This window comes from Microtus oregoni, unplaced genomic scaffold (genome assembly GCF_018167655.1).
Source record: "Microtus oregoni isolate MIOR12 unplaced genomic scaffold, Mior012 000034F_ref0000314, whole genome shotgun sequence".
In the NCBI taxonomy this organism is placed as follows: Eukaryota; Metazoa; Chordata; class Mammalia; order Rodentia; family Cricetidae; genus Microtus; species Microtus oregoni.
Genome location: NW_024543093.1, coordinates 25276254 through 25294180, shown reverse-complemented (window position 1 = coordinate 25294180; position 17927 = coordinate 25276254). Strand labels below are relative to the sequence as shown.

Sequence of the window (17927 nt, the reverse complement as noted above, 5' to 3'; positions counted from 1 at the left end):
GCTGTCGAGTCTGAGCTCACTTCCTCTTCCTCCCAACATTCTGTTCTGTTTACTCCTCCCACCTATGTTTTAACCTATGAGGGCCAGCCAAGCAGTTTCTTTATTTTTTTAACCAATGATCTTCCTCCATCAGCACAGAGAAACCATGTCTCAAAAAACAAAAACAACAACACTCTCCTCTGCCCCTCCCTCCCCTGCCTCAAAAAATCAAAAAAAAAAAAAAAACCATGAAAGAAAGAAACTAATTTGGATACCTCTATCAAATACTCTTGGTTTTTTTTTTAAGGTCTTCAACCATTTTAAAATAGAATAAAATCTTATCAAATGTCTGCTGACAGGCATAGATATGTGAGCAAATGAATTCTCTAGGCACGTGAAGAAGTGGCATCTTTAAATCTCTCATGACTTGGTAAAGCTGATAAAATCAATCTTGAAGGAAGATAAATGAGGGACTACATACAGGATTCGTCTACATCAAAGCTGTTGCTAGCTTCCTCCAGCAGATGAGCAGGAACTCCAGTTTTGTTCTGTTTGTCTGTCTATAGCAGCCTCAGCTGCTTCTTCAGAACCACTGTCAGGTAACTCAGGGATTTCAGCACAAGTGGTCCGTTCTGTTGCCAAGTGATTTCTGAACGGGAAGTGCACAGCAGTGTCTGATGTTCTGATTCGGATACGGCAGTGCTGCAAGCTGGCATCACAAAGCACAAAACCCTGCTATTGAGTGTATGAAAGTTGTTTCTGATGGTTGTAGAGACCTCCATACATGATGAGAGAAAAACTCTGAGATGATAAACTTTAAACAGAGAGAAAGAGACAGACAGACAGAGACAGAGAGAACGTGAAGTCTCTGTTGATCTTGGGTTTTACAGATCTGAAAACTGACACATTCTAGGTGTCATAAGGTTGATCATAAGCCACAATTAGAAAGACAGGTTTCCTGGCTTGCAATTGGCAGATTATATTCACTAAGAGATGCCTAGTTAAGTTTGTATTTTATAGATAACGTTTATACTGTGAGCCTCTGAATGGACATTGCTGTTTAAAGGAGTCAAATACTCCAGGGAGGCAATCATTATTTTTAAGATCAGGATAGCCATCCATCATCACACCACCAGGTCTTTTATGAATCCTGTTTTTTATACATGGGACTTAGTGGCATAAGAAAGAACAGATTTGTCTATCTTGTATCAGCAGAAAACAGAAGTTCCCTACTACTACAATACTATAGGCAAGAACATTGACAGGAAAATATTAAAGGCTTAGGCTCCAAACACAGCTATCTAATTGATATTTCAAACTACCAGTATGTATCTGTCAGTGTCAACAGTTTAAAATCAAACAAAACAGTAATAATAACTAAGGAAGCACAGTAAATGTGTGGTTAAATATAATTCCCACGACAACAATGGAGTTGGCATCATTATTTCCACCTTCTTAAAATAAGAGAATTGGACTGTGGGATAATTATTTTGTCTTCAACAACAAGAAAACAGGCAAATAGGGAAAGGCATATCCTTAAGACTGGTATTTCTTTTTAGGGTTAATGGCCACATTGTCTGTGGACAAGAATACAGACTGGTCATAAGTACTAAAAAATGCATCGAAAATTTCAGTCATAAATTTTTTATGATGCAAAAATGTATCCCATGAAGTTTATATAGAGGTGTGTGTGTGTGTGTGTGTGTGTGTGTGTGTGTGTGTGTGCGTGCGTTTGCAGTGTGATAAATTATAATCCAAAGCCTCAAATATGCCAGGTAAGCACTCTTACTAAACTGCACACCCCTGACCAAAGACCAATCGATTACTTTTTGAAGCATAGTCTTCATTTGAGTACTAGCTTGTGCTTTAACAATTTGTTTGAATAAGCATATGAAAGACATAGTGTATGTAGCAAATACAATAGGGTTTCTTTGCAGGAAAATGTAACGTAATCCAAATAAAACATTAAGATTAATATGGCAGAGAGAAGTCAAAGTCCATTTGGAAGGTTTGGGAAGCAGCGCTGGGAACGGGGAGGAGGCTGCTGCAGACACTGATGAAACATTTCACAGTAACGAGGTGGACTGTTTAAAAAGACAGCGAGGGAGAGACAAGCTTTCCAGATAAGTTCCCGTGCCTTTGGTGTGTAGTATAGAAGTCAGAAGCACACGCGGCTGTGAAAACAGCCTTGCTGTGTTTATTCAAGACAGGCTGCTTCCCAATGAGCTAGTGGGGAGGCCAGACAGAAATCTGCATGCTCATTCCCCGAGTAAGCATTTGCTACCCATTGTAAGGACAGCCTTTCCTTAAAACTCAGGATATACAAGATTCACTTGTTATTTCCATTGCTGTTCCTCATTAAGAGATTGTAAAATCATTACCAAACTAACAACTGCAAGGGTATCTTAATGCCCCTTCTCAATATGTACTGTAGCAGTCAGTGGGTGTTTACTATGGGTAGCATATGTGTGTGTTCTATATAACATATTTATATAATATAGATGTGTAACATATTACACACACAAATATGTAAAACATACAAGTATTAGAAGAAATACTCTCACCTCCACGTCAAGCCTTCGAGCAGATGAAAGGAGACTTTAGAGCAGGCATTGTTGATGCACGGTTTGAACCAGGGCAAGGATTAGGAGTGCTAGAGTTCTAGACTAGGGGAGCTTTCTCAGCTTCTGTGCTAAGGGTTCCTAGTCTCCTACCCTTGTAGGTCAGAAAAAGCAGGAACATTTCACATCCAGAACACATGGCTACTGTAAAAGGAGCCACAGAGGCTTCATATGCCTTGAGCTGTGGGAGAGAGAGCTGAATAATAGCCAGGGCTAAGAAACTATTCAACATCCCACTTTCAATAGCAATCGTTTTGCAAGCAGGAAGAGGCAGCATACAGACCTTAGCAAAGAAATACCCAAACATAAAGCCCAGTGCAGGAACCAAAAGCCCCAAAAGAAGCACGTTTAGGTTAGTCATTCTCAGAAACACCAGTCCCATCCTGAAAGCCAAATAGATCCCTACAAACATTAACGTCAGACTCAGAGGCCGAACTACTCTCTCTAAACAGACTGCTTTTTCGGGTGATCTGTGCTTGATGACCACACCAATTGATACTGGTGTAAGAATGAACAGGAGTGTAGACACAATCTTTAAAACAGGAACATGAAAGACACCTGCTAACCCTAATAGCTTACTGTATATGTAAGAATTGACAGGCATCATTATCAGGGCCAGGGATGTCGATGTGCAAGTCATCAAAATGGCCAAAGTGACATCTCCTTCCAGAAGGAGAGCAAAAAGATAGCCCCCACCTCCTCCTGGGCATGTGCAGGTCATTACAAATCCAAAAGCTTGTGCTTCATGCAGTCCCAAAATCTGAGACAAAAAGAAACCACAGAATGGCATCAGAAAAAACTGTGTCACTGCCCCGAGAACTACTGGCAGAGGTCGTTTCCATACGGTTTGAAGTACCTGGAACTCGATCTTGCAGCCAAAGGCACATTTATTTAAAAGGATCATCGATAAAACAAGCAGCAAGATATACTGATTGACATGCACTGGTGCCTGGAAGAGGCTGTCTTCCGTCTGTCCGAGCACTCTGACTTTAACATCTGTTATCTCTTCAATGAGTCTTTTGTGCCTACCTTCAGAAGTCCAGAGCTGAATGGTCATGTTCGTCTCTCCCGGGAAAGTCTTTAGGCTGAGGGTAAAGTCTGTAACGTCCCACGAGGTCTTGGTCACGTTGACCACCTGCAGCACCTTTGGATCTTCTACCTTCACAAAAAGGTAGCTGGAGTCTGGCCGTTTGTCCTTGTAACTGGACCTTACGATGACAGCTTCCTTTGTCTTTGTAAATGACAGTATTTCTGAATTTTGTACATTCAGGAAACTGAGAAATGACTTCCTTGCTTCTCCTGGGGTCACCAACAAAAGTAGGATTACAAAAGATTTTCCAAACATTGTGAAAAGTTTGATAAACAGTACGTGGAAACTCAAGATTTTTTTTTTTTCAGAAATAGACGGGCATTCTTGCAGGTCTCCAGTGGCAGAATGCATAAATGTGGGTTAGGCAACAGCTGGGGTTTGGTGGGTCAAGGTCCAAGAGGAGGGACCGTTGTGCTTGTAACGAATATAAAGCTCCCTAGTGAGTGACACAGCCAGTTTCTCTGTAGTTAAGGAAACTGAGAAGCCAACCCTTGCATTTAGCAGGTGTCACCACCACAAGCACCCACTGGATCTCTTTTCCTGAGTGCCTTATTACTTGGGGATAAAGTCTTAGAGCCATTTCTTTTTTCATTTTCTTTTGTCCTAAGGAAAACAATAAAAATAAAAGCAGCCAGAGGTATCTACGATAGATACTAATGCTTGGAGATCATTATCACTATCCCATCAAGTCTATCTACTTACATGCTGGTGTGACCAGAGAGTGAGTATTGGGGAGAGAGAAGGAGGGAGGTGGGTTGAGGGAGAGGAAGAGGGAAGGCTGTAGGGGAGAAGGGGGCAGACAAAGAGGGAATTAGTGAAGGGTGACATATGAAGCCAGTTATGAAAGACTAGAAGTCCCTTCCTGCCAAGGCTGTCATCCAACGGAGTTGCACAGAAGGAAAACAAACAACATGAGGTACAAATGTGCCAGTCTGCTCTGAACAGGAGCGGCTGAACTCCTAGCCCTTCCCTATCCCTGGCCCACTTCCACCCGTGGAAATGCTTTTTAAATAAACTGTCTCTTTTCTGACCACCATCCATGTGTCCATCTCTAGTCCAATTCCTTGTTCAGGGACACAAATAACTGGAAGTTGAAACAGCTGCACTATGCACCCTGACTCATGCCTATAACACTCGGGCCCTACACTGAAAGCCATAGTGACCAAGGGAAGTACAACTTTGCTCTCTTGACGTTAGTCATGTGGCTGCCATCAGTGACTACAAGGGCTAACCTCAAGAGCTTCCTTGATGCTAAGAGTTTTCTGCAATTCTAGAGCAATTCTATCCAGCAAAATAAATCCTTAGACTACCCTTGCTATATGTTGCTCAAAAACGTCTGGTGTGGTCACCAGGTAACTTGAGGACATAAGAAGGTAGCCTGGCTAGGGAACTGTTGCTACTGGGCATTTGGAATTCCAGAGTGGAAAGGCACTAACCTTAATTCTAATGCTCTAGTCTTTTACTGTGGGCAGCTAGGGCCACGGGCAGCTATCAACTAACCCAGACATGCCTCCGCTTCTATGGATAAGGAAAAGCAATTCACAAACTCAACTGTGCACTTCCCAAATGAGAGGATGCCAAGCAGTGAGAATTCAAATAAACTCATTACTACAAATGCATATTTTACTTTTGTGTTAGAATAGAAAGTAATGAGTGTCATTGTGGCATTTTCAGTTTGACAGATTGTTTTAGAAAAGTATGTAGGTGTCACTCGGCATTATTAATTTATTTCCATGTAAGACATTAAGAAAAACCAAAGACATATTTACCAGTGGCAAGAACAGGGACTAGGACTAAGCTCTGCTCAATGACAGCAGTAATTTTCCAAAGGAACTTTAAGAATAGAGTATCACTATGAATCTCTCGCTGGCTGTCCTGGAATTCACTATGTAGATCAGGCTGGTCCTAAACTCACAGATCCATCTTCTTCTGCCGTCTGAGTACTGGGATTTAAGGCATGGGCAGCCACCCGGTTTCTCAAGGAACGTTAAAGTGACAGAAACACCTGCCACTGAGAAGACGGAAGCAAGGGAGTCACAAGCTTAAGGCCAACCTGGGCTACACAGTAAAAACTTGTCAAAATGAGTAAAGAGCCCGATGGGATAGCTCAGTGAATAGAGCACTTACTGCCCGGGTGAACACCTGAGATTGATCCCCAAAACCCACATAGTAGTAAAGAACCAGATCCCCAAGTCATGCTGTGGCATGTGACTTAGAAGAGAAAATGACACGTACCCTTCAATATATGACCTAGTACCTTAAGTCACAACTTTGATGACCAGATCCAAGCAATATGAAGTATTTCTTCTCATGTACTTTAGATAGAGTTGTTATTTTGTTTCTCTTTCAGGTTCCCCCAACCTTTCTTCATACTGAAAAGTTTGGGACTGACACCTAAACACTGCAGTTGGAAGAATCCCATGGTCCTTTAGGCTGATGCCCATTGGTATCAGGGATTTAGTTCAACCGTTCATCTGCACTCCTCTGCTATGTTTTCTGCGTCTCCCAGGACAATTTTAATTGTCTGCCGGCAACAGAAACACCAGGGAGGATGGGGACAGTGTAACCTTACCGTTTCATTAGGCAAACTTACTCGAAGCCTTGGGTTTTCTGCTTTCAGAGTGATTTGGACACAGGGAGTTAGGGGGACTGAGACTCTCATCCACACCTTGTCCTCTTTAGACTACGCATGCTTTAGCTGCCAGTTTTTAGTACCCAGGATGTTTATTCCTGGCATCCTTCAGAGCTGCAGGCTCCACCACCTAGGACCTGGCCTTGCTTACAGGCAGTGTACTAACTTTGTCGGGCCCTCTGGATATCGCCTTGTTCCTTTTGTCTGATTAAGGAGAGAAGACATTTTTTCATCCTTTCTAGGTTTCAATTCCTGCCAGCCTCATTTGCCCTCTTCTCAAAAGGTATTATTTTTTTGGCATTTAGTTTTCATTCAGTTATATGGGCTGACCACCTATTGTGTGCAAGTAATTACAATTAATATAGGCACTGGTTGGAAAACTTTTTGGCATCTCAAAAAAACAAAACAAAACAAAACAAAACAAAATGAACCCAAACCAACTTGTGGTATATGGATTTTTAAACATTATTTCTCTCACTAGTGTGATAGTTTCCCATTAAACAGCTATTGGGACGTGGCTATACTGTCTGTGCACTTATTTGCAACTTGCCTTACAATTTTGTGTGACAGTTCTAAGTGTATGTCTACTTATCTTCACTGTACCTAAAATGGCAATTAATGTATCAAGTAGGTATGCAAGTAACTCTGTAAAGGAATGGATTCAGAACCTGATAAAAGCCATAAGTTATCACTGTTTATCACATGGACATGAAAAAGATAGACCTGAAGAAGACCAAAGGAGCATGTGAGTTTATTCTTTTAATTAAACCTAAAGTCATGAAAATTGGCACAAAAGGGGCGGCAATTAAAAATACTTTATTTCCTCCTTTAGTGCAGTCCTTCATACACTACAGACAGAAACATTCATTCTCAAGTATAGACAAAAAGCATTCCCCAAAAGGACTTATTTCAATTTATAGATAAAATGCAATAATTGCTGGTGTATATTTTGCTTTGGTGCAATGAAAGAGATTGTAACAAAGCAGTCTATTCATTGCTCTTCTCATTTCTCTATTCTCATACATCATACCAACAAAAACATGAGTCCTATTGGAGAAAATTCATTACCTGAAATATATTCAGTGCAATTACATGATACCAAGAAAATAACTTTCCCTTCTCAGATATGAGGTTTCTTATCCAAACCCTTGGAAGACTGAGTGAGAGGAAGGCTGAGATCCCACAATTCATGTGCATATTCCAATCACACATCATCATTTAGGTATACAGAAGGTTGTGTATTCTGGCCCCTTAGTCAATTAGGCTTAATCGTAGGGCCTGGTTAAAACAAAGATGACAAGTACCAAAGAATCTGCCACCTGCGTCCTCCTCTGCCATAAGAATGGAAAAACAGCAATAAAAATAATACTTTGCCATAACTACTAATACATAGTTCAAATTTAAAACACAAAACCTGGAACTTAGTAGAAAACAACTGATGTAAATTATGATCTAATAGAAATAAATTATAAAAAAGCAACTTCCAGAGTTTTTACAAAAGTATCTGTCATAAAAGAATGAATTCTGCTTGTAAATTCTGGCTCTAATCCTTGAATGACTATTACAAGTAAGAGTCAACATTTTTTAAATACCGCTCTTCATCGTTAAGATACTCCAAAATAACATTTCCTCCATTATGTAAAGGGCAATCCTCCTTGGTGATCCAGGTTTCCAAAGTATGATCCAAGGGCAAGGCTTCTCCTGAAGGGACGTGACACAGCCGCAGCTTCTGTCGAGAGAGAAACAAACCACACAGTGGTAGGGACACGCACTTGTGGCCAGAGCTGGAAGGAAGGGTGGTGGCTGCACGTTACCTTTGCCATCAGCTTGTTGTTCTCATTTCTGAGACCGGCTAGAGAGGCTGCGAAGTCCACCACCTTCCCAATGCTCCAGCGGAGGCAGAAGAACATGGCTTTGCTCTTCTCTTTGCTCCCCTTCGGTAAGTAAACCTGAAAGTAAATTCTCTCTGTCTGTGTAAGCAAAAGTTAACATATAGATTAGACACACGAGATAAGACATTTCTTTCAGCTAGTGGTCCCTTTCCTTTCTTCTTTTCGTCAAAGTAGGAAAACGCCATAATGATACAAGTTTCAGTGAGCAAACCAACGGTGTAGCCCATCTAACTAACTGTATGTCCCAAGGACCCAATCCCAAACTCTAGCTAGGTGATCCTGTGTTATGACAGTTGTGTGACCTGTTTTATGTTCAGGGCCTGGGGCAGAAGGAGCTCTGTCTCTTCTGTGTTGAGTTCCAGTGGTTCAGACCTGGACTGAGGCTTCCCCTCAGAGCCCCCAGCCACTCCTGAGTTAAGAATGAGTTCCACACAGACAGAGAGAAATTGGGGAAGCTGATGGGTCATTCAAGATCATAGAATCTTAAACATGGGCCACTGATCTGTTCTGTTTAGAAACAAACTGGTTTCTACTGTACTCCTTGGAACCCTGTTCCTGTCATCCGAGAAACAAGGCTTCTGATATAAAACACTGTTTTTATGTGAATGACTTCTGATATAAAACACCGTTTTTACATGAATGACTTTACTGCTTATTGGAGGCACCAAGACTTTTGAGAACAAAGAAAAATATTTATTGATAAAACAGTGTTTCAGAGATGGGATCTCTACTATAGTCTGTGCCTTACTGTGTTCTTTGATTGTATTTTGTTACTTAATTAACTTTATTTATTTTTTTAAAAAAAATAATAGGGGGAATAGAATCTTCCCTGATTGCTAAAATTTGCTTTAGGGAGATTGTCCTCACAGGTCACCTCCTGGACAATAACAGTGTTGCTCTCAGGGAAGCATGCCTAGCAGGAAATGCTGGGAACAGCTAGAACAACCTTAGGCACTAACAGTGAGATCGATGCCTAGCTCAGCAGAAAGGAACTCAGATGCGCTGAAGGTCAGTGGGTGTATTACAGATGAAAACCTTCAAAGAGATCTGCTGGAAGCCTCAGCTCTGGCCCACTTCATCACCACCAGCGCTGCTCCCACAGGAAAGCAGCAAGATGCAAATAGGAGACGGGAAAAGGAAAACTTAGAGCCTCTAACAATATGTCTGAGATCAAACACAAGCCAACAGGAAGCTGAAGCAGGAGGTTTGCAAGTCTGTGAATTTAAGAAGAGTGTGAGAGACCCAGTGTCTAAATAAGTAAGTAACAACAGAACACATAAGAAAGAAAACTACAAAAGCAAACAACAGGCTGTCAGGGCTTCAGAACTGGTAGTGCAGAGCTTACGGTGGCTAAGTGGGAAGTAAAGAACAGATACAAATATGGCTCTGGGCAGTCTGAGGGACTGCCTGCCGAGCACTGGCCTGGAAACTGCTCACACATCAGCACAGAGACAGGCACAAAGCACAGCTGTGCCTCCTTCACAATACAGCTGAGCTCTCCCAGCTCAGGGGCTGCAACTGCAACAACCCCAGAATCTCTCTAGAGCAGAAGCATCATTTAGCTCAAGCTGAGATCTTGAAACCGATGCTCTGGGTGGGTGGGTTAGAGGAAAAGCAGAAAACTACCAGGGAGGGGCTGGGAAGTAAGGGGAGAGAAAAATGAAGCCCTTCAAAGTCAAAATGAACTTGTGAAATCAATAAATTTAAATCTTAAAATGAAGTAAGGAACCTAAAAGATCTAAAAAGACATTAAAGAAAACTTATTTGAGATGCAGTGAGAGACATTATGTAACATTTCCCATAAAAAGGATCATGTTATAAAATGAAAACAACTGGAAATAAAACAAGGTGTAGATACCCAAGAAGAAATACAAAAGCTAAAAAAATGGCTTCTAAAATAAGCAACTCGAAGCAGGTAAATTTCTACCATCCTCAGTTAAAGGCATACAACAGAATAAAGTGTAGTTACTGAATGAACTAGGCCATAACTGGGGCACAGAGAAATACTATAAACAGAGGAAAAGTGGGCCAGGAAGGAAGGTCATGTTCACTGCCACCTCCAGGGTAAACAGGCAGCAGTGGTCTTCAGAAGTGACCCATGTCAAGTTCACGTTTGTATTCGATGGGAGGGAGGAAGAGAGAGGAGACCTCGGCACATGTGACATGCTTGGCTTGCTTGTTTCACCTGCGGCAGTGACTTGTCCCCGTCAGCATGCATCTTCAGCTTCATCAGGGCCACCTTCGCGGCTGTGCCGCTGGTCTTCGCGCCTTTCCGGCCTTTATTTACTGCCCCTCCTGACTTGGAGTCTAAGGAAGAAGTCAAAGCATGCAAGTACTTTCTTTTTTAAAAAAAAAAATATTTATTTATTTATTATGTATACAGTATACGATATTCTGTCTGTGTATGTCTGCAGACCAGAAGAGGGCAGCAGACCTCATTACAGATGAGCCACCATGTGCTCATGACCTTTGGAAGAGCAGGCAATGCTCTTAACCACTGAGCCATCTCTCCAGCTCCCTGCAAGTACTTTCTTATTGCAATTTCCAGATTTTCTTTTCTTTTTTCTTCTTTTTCTTTTTCTTTTCTCTTGTTCTGAGACAAGGTCTCCCCATGTAACCTTAGCTGGCCTGAAACTCACTGAGCTCCACCTGCTCTGATAGGATTACAGAAGTACACCGCATGCCCAGCTTTACCGTTCTGGCCATCAGCCTACATAAACTGCACAGGGCAGCTCTAGTAAGTATATTTACATGACTAATGGTCAATCTAAGCAATTTCTACCTCAGAAAACTTCACAGGCTCATGCTTCTTCTGACATAAGCGATTTAATCTACAGTGGCCACTGGTGAGAGATTTCATAGAACACTTCCGGTCTTAACAAAGGCCCCACTCTGTCTGTGGGATAAAAGTTCTACTGATCTAATATATTGCCAGAGAAACTAGGCTAAGTCAGGGCCATGCTCTTTCCTGGTGCCTCGTTATCTGTGGCATTCACAGCACAGCCAAATAACCTTAGTAGAATGTGTTCTGTAGACAAAGCCATCCGTCATGCCAGCTCATCAACACACCTAGCTAGGGTCAGCACCAGATTTGAGCTGTCCGACAAGTGAGACCATCCAATGGGAAACTTACAATGCTCTAATTTTCACTGGTTAAGAAGGCTTTGTACAAAATACTCTTAGGTCATTAAAAAGCAAGTTCTTGAAATTGTAGATGGGTTAGCTGTTAAGAGTACTGGCTACTTTTCCAGAACACCTGGGTTCAATTCCCAGCACCCACATGGCTCATGGCTATATATAACTCCAGTTCCAGGGGATCTGACACCCTCTCTGGTCTCTAAGGAGATCAGGCATGCAAGCAGTAAACAGATATACAAGGAGGCAAAATACCCATAGAAATAATTTAAAAATAAATAAAATGGTAGAAAAGAAGGCAAGTCCTACAGTGGAGCTGCTAACAAGCCTCCATAAGCGGCGATCTGAAGCAAGAGGCAGGAACAGTGGAGTATGGGATGGACACCAGGAGCCCAGCAGCCACATGCTTCCTAGGATGCTAGGACTCACCAATAATGTCCTTGACAAGTTTCTGTGTGGCAGTCATTCGAGGCTGTGGGGTCTCCAGTTTTTCACACCCATGGTCCGACTGATGACGGTGTCTACAAGAAACAGAGGAATTGGCACTCACTAACGTACAGCTAAGCAGGTACACAAAGCTTGAAAGCCTTAGGTGATTACCTTAGGCAGAAGTTCTTCTCACAGTAGGGACACACAACTGCCACGAGCTCTACTTCAGTACAGTCCTTGAATGAGCATGGGTAAGGTTTGTGTTCATCTGTCTTTGGTCTCTCCTTGATGATATTCACCTAAAGCAGTAAGAGGGGGAAACGGCACTATAGTTCCCATTTCCGATAACACAAGAGCCAGTGTTAGAGGACATCGTCCATATCATTTTGATTTAAACTTATTAGATTAAGTTATATATTCTCATATACTATTATGCCATTATGAGAAAGGATTACTAGACTTATTGTTCCACTTTGGCATAACTTTTTCTAATGTGTTGTAATTATATTTAAAGTAAAATTAAAATGACTATTCAGTTTCCCTGCCTTTTTATTGAGGCTCGGTCTTACTATGCAATAGCCCAGCTGGCTCTGAGGCTGCATGATTTCTATTTTGGCCTCCTGATTGCTGGGATCCTAGGGTGTACCACTGTGCCTAGTCTACTGCCTACAATTTTCCTCTCCGCTCTGTAACACTGCTACACAAAGATGCCCAGCTGGTCAACTCATCAACCCTCAAATGGGGAGTCACAATGACTTCCTATGACAGTTTTAGAAACTGGACAATTCAGGACACAGTACCCTTAAAAATTACACCTGTGACATGAGGCAGTTCTCAAAATCATAAGCTAGTTCCCATGCTATGTGAAAGATTTTATTATTGGAAAACATTACATCAGAACACATTTTTTTTTTTGCAAGGAAACAAAAAGAAACAGATTAGCCACGTTATTGAGCATAGAGTAATTCCATTCCTAGAGTTAAGTAAACCTTAGAAAAGGATTACTTGAAATTGGTAACCGTAGGAAAATTCATTATATTAACAGTAGGAACATCTATTATAATTAAAAAACCTAAATTTTCTTCCAAAATTTGCTGCAATGACCTAAAGATAGAAATATTTTTTACTTGAATATGTATCTGAAAATGTAAGAGCTATTCATAAAAATCAAATGATAGTATAAGAAAAAAATCATAGAGGGCCAGATTTACGTTTTAAAAGAAATATAAATAATTTTACTATGATGTTAAATACAATACATCCCTTCCATTCAGTCTTATATAATATTAACAAGATATGTAATTTTTGTTTTTCCTCAAATAGACCACACAAAAGATTTGGGCTAACACCCAGGCAACCTTAGTTTTTTTATAATTGAGAGAACACAAGTGAAAATTCTCCAATAGGGCTTGGCGAATGGTGGCAGGATAAACCAACTGAAAGTTACCTCAAGATATAAGCTGCTGCTTCCATTTAATGTGGGGAATTCTCAGTTAACTCCCTGTCTGTCTGCCTTGGGGAGAAGCAATGCCAGGTAGTATCTGGGCATGAGGCTTTGGACAGCTGTTTCAGATGTCTGGCTCCGCACTGAGTTTCGTTCATTAGTAGTGATAAGGCTGTTAGTCTGGTCTCTATCTTCAGCTTCCCTTCTCAATCTATTCATCTGTTTGGAATCCGGATCAGGGTTTGCTCTTGGTGCTCTAAGGCTGACTGGGCCCAAACACGTGACTGCCACAGAATCCTACCAGCAGACATCAGTGAAAATGAACACTACGGTGAAGGACAGAGTGACCTGGAAGGACAGTGTGACGTGGGCACTGAGGCCAATGTGGATCACAAACACACAGCTTAATGCTATGAGTGGGCTTCCCAAGCAGAAATGTAGGAATAAATATTCTGAGGATAAAAATGTGACAATACCAAACGGAGTAAATTTTCTTCACGGAGAGACCAATGTCAGAAATGCAGCAAGAGGCTCTTTACAGAACTAATTTAGGATGCTAAACCTAAATGTCTGGCGTACCGGCTAGCTTTAAATCTAAACAACTCTAAATGTACACAAGTACAGATATATAAATTATATCAGAGAAGAGAAAATAAACATACCTCAGGACAACCATGAGCATCCTTGCTTCTGTGTTCAAGGCTTAAATAATTTCAAAAAAGTTTATTTAAGAGCAATCAATTAATTCACTTAATGATAACTGAAACAATTTGAGCTATTCTAGTATCTCACTTCCTTAAGGTCCCTTAAGTCACTACACTAGTGACTTTCATGCAAGAACCTGAAATCCACAGACAGAAGGACTATCTACCGTCTCAAACGGAAATGTTCACCTGCAATCGAGTTCTCTTTACTTCGAGTGCTTTGAAGTGCACACAAACTTCAGTCTCTGCTGAAAGCAATCAGCTGAACGAAGTACTGCGATGCCAAGGCATGTATCTCAAACCCTTGAGTGGTGCACAGCGCACATCACAAGCGGTGCGGTCAATCACTATCCATTTTAAGATCGTTATAGGTCGGGCTCTTTTCATCCATTTATTAAAATACAGAGAATAATCAATCACGGCTGGATTTTTAAAAACTTAAGTTCTTTATATGTGAACATTATTTTCCCATTGTAAATTATGATACCTAATCTTCCAATCCACATTTATGACTGCATTTCTTGAAACTTGAAAGATTAATGATATATATGCATAACTAATTAGAACCTATGACTAGTCAGTTTGCCTTTCCCACAAGTGATTACAATTCTGAATATCAACTGTCCATGGCTAACGTTACAACTATTTTCATATCATTCTAATTCTCAGAAATTAACCCCATGTTGACAAACACCAAAATTCATTTCAAATCCTACATAAAAACTTAACTTACCAAAATATTCCTGAACAACCATCACATACAAATGGAAGAAAATCTAAAATTGGAGGAAAATAAGGTAGGTACTGGTGAGTATCTGATTTAGTTTTCTTAAGCAAAAAGAATCTCCTGGCCAATTCTATAACAAAATTTTCTTTCGCTGGGCAGTGGTGGCACATGCCCTTAATCCCAGCACTCAAGAGGCGGATCTCTGTGAGTTCGAGACCAGCCTGGTCTGCAGAGGGAGTTCTCGGGCAGTCAGAACTGAGGTCTGATGAACTATCACTACTGTTACTAAACAAAGCATGATACCTTGAGCTTCAAGTCCAAACCCAGCAGTTAGAGATACATGTGTCAATATGAGAAACTGAAACGGAAGAATCTGCAGAATTTCAGTATCTTTCTTTGGATTTATTTCATGTATGTGTTCTTGTGCTTCGACACACATGTGGAGGTCGGAGGATAACTTTTTGGGAACCAGCTCTGTATTCCGTCATGTTTTTGAGGCAGGATCTCTCGTACTCCTGCCAGTGCCCTCGGCATATGAGCCTCCTGTTCCACTGCCGAGCTCTGTCTCCCAGGGAACTTTTATTCACGGAGCCACCTTGCTAGCCCATTATGTCACTCCTCAGTGTGAAGAACTAGGCATGTTTGCTATTTTGAGACAGAGTGATCAAGTAAATATTATATGTCATTCAAGGAAGCCTGAGAGGAAAAGTTATGATCAAAAAATTTCCTACCATCCACACTTAACTTTAACCCTTTTCTGCTATTTCAAGAGACAAATCTCATCTTAATTAATAGGCACTAAAGATATGTGAAACTGGGAAGGATATCACAAATGATAGACATTTTAGACATAAGTCAGCCTGACCAAATGAACGTAATAGTCAAAGCCAAATGGCTAGGTTTCCATAGGAAAGGACTACACAGAAACAAGTTTTGATCTGCTGAGTGGTTCATAGCTACAGTTAATGGTAAACACATAAGTAACGATGACTATAAATACTGTTGTCTTCGCTTACCACAGGTCACACTGATCCAGGCCAAATCTAACATTCAGGAACTTGCTACTAATTGAAGCTGCAGCAGGATGAAGAACTATATACACATTTGGACTGCACTTCAGTAGGCAAAGGCCGCACAGTCTGTGAGTCTAAGGCTTGAAGAACTTGCTGGCTACAGGACTGTAACACCGATCACCACGGGTCTTATGTTTATGACCAGGGGTCTCTGTTTAATGGAGAGACCATCTCCATATTATTTATTAAACCTTTCTAAAATGCAGCGTACTAATCTGCCACTAACCACTTAAGTGAATCTGGCACCAAAATCAACGCTCTGTTTGTTCAAACAGTGACATTAAACAATGGTTGAATGGGAGAGCACCTAAGGATCTCCTGGAATAGTGGGGGGGGGGGGGTCAGAAACCCAGAGATTTTTAAAAACCTGCGAACACAGTTGAAAACTGATCTGTTCAACTCATTCGTCTGAGAAAAAAAATTACTTAAAAAAAAGTCTGAGAGTGGATGCGCCAAGGTCGTAGTGCTAAGGACCGAGGGGGACTGGAGCCCTGAACCACGCCATCGTTGGCCCAGCGCTCCTCGGGCAAAGCGACTTGGAAGCCCTGAGAAGTCTGCAAGGTCAGCTTTTGGATGGGTGGAAACTGAGGGGCAGCAACAAAGCACCACCACCACCACCCCGGAGAGCTGCTCGCGCCCCGCGTCCTCCCTCACCCGCCGCCACCGCCCCGGCCGTCAGAACCCGGCCCCGCTCTCCCGCGGGCGGGGATGGGGTTTCCAGCGTCACCTCGCTGCCGGCAGTGCTGCACCTGGCAGTGCTGCCCGACGTCCAACTCCGCCATCTTTCCACCGCCGCAAAGGCGGGGAAGGGGGAGGGGGCGGGGCAGCGCGGCGTTCACCAACCCGAGGCGTGCAGGACGGGGCTGGGCTTCGGGGCGGGGCCCACAGGAGGGGCGGGGCAGCGCGGCGTTCACCAACCCGAGGCGTGCAGGACCCGGGAACGGGGCGGGGCTTCAGGGCGGGGTCCATGGGGGGCAGGGCAGCGCGGCGTTCACCAACCCGAGGGGAGCAAGACCCGGGGGCGGGACTGGGGCTGAGGGGCGGGGTCCACGGTAGGGACGGGCGTGCAGAACTCGGCGGTGTGGCTGCGGGCGGGGCCTTGGGGCGGGGTCCATGGGAGAGGCGGGGCAGCGCTGAGTTCAAGAACCTCTGGCGTGCCGGACCAAAGGGCGAGGCAGGGCTACGGGGCGGGGCCCACGGTAGGGACGGGGCTGCGGGGCGGGGCTCAAGGGAGGAGCGGGGCAGAGCTGTGTTCACCACCCAGTAACGTGAAGGACCCGCGGGCGGGGCTGGGAGGCGGGGCCCACGGGGGGGCGGGGCATCGCTGCGTTTCCAAAACCATAGCACGCGGGACCAGGGGGCGGGGCGGAGCGCCGGAGCTTTGGGGCGGGGCATATAGGAGGGTCGGGGAAGCGCCGCGAGCAGGACCCAGGGGCTGTGGGCGGGAGGTTCCCACGGGGAGGGCGGGGCAGCGCTGCGTTCGCGAACGTGTGGCGTGCAGGACTCGGGGGCGTGGCGGGGCCTTGGGGCGGGGTCCACAGGAGGGGCGGAGCAGCTCTGCGTTCGCGAGCCCGTGGCGTGCAGGACCCGGGAGCGAGGCGGGGCTTCAGGGCAGGGCCCATGGGAGGGGCGGGGCAGTGCTACAAGCTTGCAAAATCCGGGGGCGGGGCTGAGGGCCGGGACTCACAGGAGGGACGGGGAAGCGCTGCGTTCACTACGCCGAGGCGTGCAGGACCCGGGGGCGGGGCTGAGGGGCTGAGCCCACGGGAGGGGCGGGGCCTGGGTGAGGACCGGAAGTGTCTCACGCTTTGAGGAGGTCTAGCCTTCTTAAGGTTGGGGCGAAACCTGGTAGCCCTCAGTTCCTGGAGCCCTGTTTCTGGCTCTCACGTTTTAGAAAAACCCAGCTCCGCTTTTGGAAACTGTACCCTCTATTCTCCGCGCTGAGCCTTCAACTCGACAACAGCCTCAGGATGATTTCTTGCTTTTCTTAGTGAAGTAATCCCAGAAGTCGGCACAGACCCGGCACAAAATGTAAGAATCAGGGGGACATCCCTGGACACTGGTTACCATTGTCTTGATGACTCAGTTTGAAGTAAATGCTCCCACAGTGGAAGCATTAGACTTTTGTTTTTTACTTTAAAGTCTTTTTTCTTGTCTGTTTTTTTTTTTCAATTCTGATAGGAAAAAGATACATATAGTGA

The 17927-nt window shown here is 43.6% G+C and overlaps 2 protein-coding genes across 5 annotated transcripts; both read right to left on the bottom strand.

Annotated features, from left to right (window-relative positions):
• Positions 1–281: 281 nt before the first annotated feature.
• Positions 282–3945, bottom strand: LOC121432461 (sodium/bile acid cotransporter 5-like). Its single transcript, XM_041630451.1, has 2 exons — positions 3630–3945; positions 282–688 (listed from the first exon to the last, which is right to left on the bottom strand). Exons 1-2 carry the CDS (start codon positions 3943–3945, stop codon positions 540–542), a joined length of 465 nt encoding a protein of 154 aa, XP_041486385.1. The 3' UTR covers positions 282–539.
• A 3177-nt stretch (positions 3946–7122) lies between these two features.
• On the bottom strand, positions 7123–16523 carry LOC121432397 (AN1-type zinc finger protein 1-like). Of its 4 annotated transcripts, none has more exons than XM_041630343.1 (8): positions 16454–16523; positions 14660–14702; positions 13885–13924; positions 11950–12077; positions 11779–11870; positions 10400–10521; positions 8137–8292; positions 7123–8051 (listed from the first exon to the last, which is right to left on the bottom strand). In XM_041630343.1, exons 1-8 carry the CDS (start codon positions 16506–16508, stop codon positions 7884–7886), a joined length of 804 nt encoding a protein of 267 aa, XP_041486277.1. In that variant the 5' UTR covers positions 16509–16523; the 3' UTR covers positions 7123–7883. The 4 variants fall into 4 exon arrangements, with proteins under 4 accessions (XP_041486277.1, XP_041486278.1, XP_041486279.1 ...); XM_041630344.1 differs by having other exon boundaries at positions 8137–8271; XM_041630345.1 differs by lacking the exon at positions 16454–16523 and adding an exon at positions 15670–15847.
• Positions 16524–17927: the final 1404 nt, after the last annotated feature.

Bases quoted from the DNA above. Each gene is read 5' to 3' on its own strand.
- LOC121432397 (XM_041630343.1), bottom strand. From the start codon at position 16,508: ATGGCGGAGTTGGACGTCGGGCAGCACTGCCAGGTGCAGCACTGCCGG. The intron at 12,078-13,884 runs GTATGTTTATTT...TTACTGCTTTAG, and splicing joins ATGCTCATGGTTGTCCTGAG to GTGAATATCATCAAGGAGAG. The intron at 8,052-8,136 runs GTAACGTGCAGC...CTCTCTCGACAG, and splicing joins ACAACAAGCTGATGGCAAAG to AAGCTGCGGCTGTGTCACGT.
- LOC121432461 (XM_041630451.1), bottom strand. From the start codon at position 3,945: ATGTTTGGAAAATCTTTTGTAATCCTACTTTTGTTGGTGACCCCAGGA. The intron at 689-3,629 runs GTAGGCACAAAA...TTGTGATGCCAG, and splicing joins TCAGCTCTGGACTTCTGAAG to CTTGCAGCACTGCCGTATCC.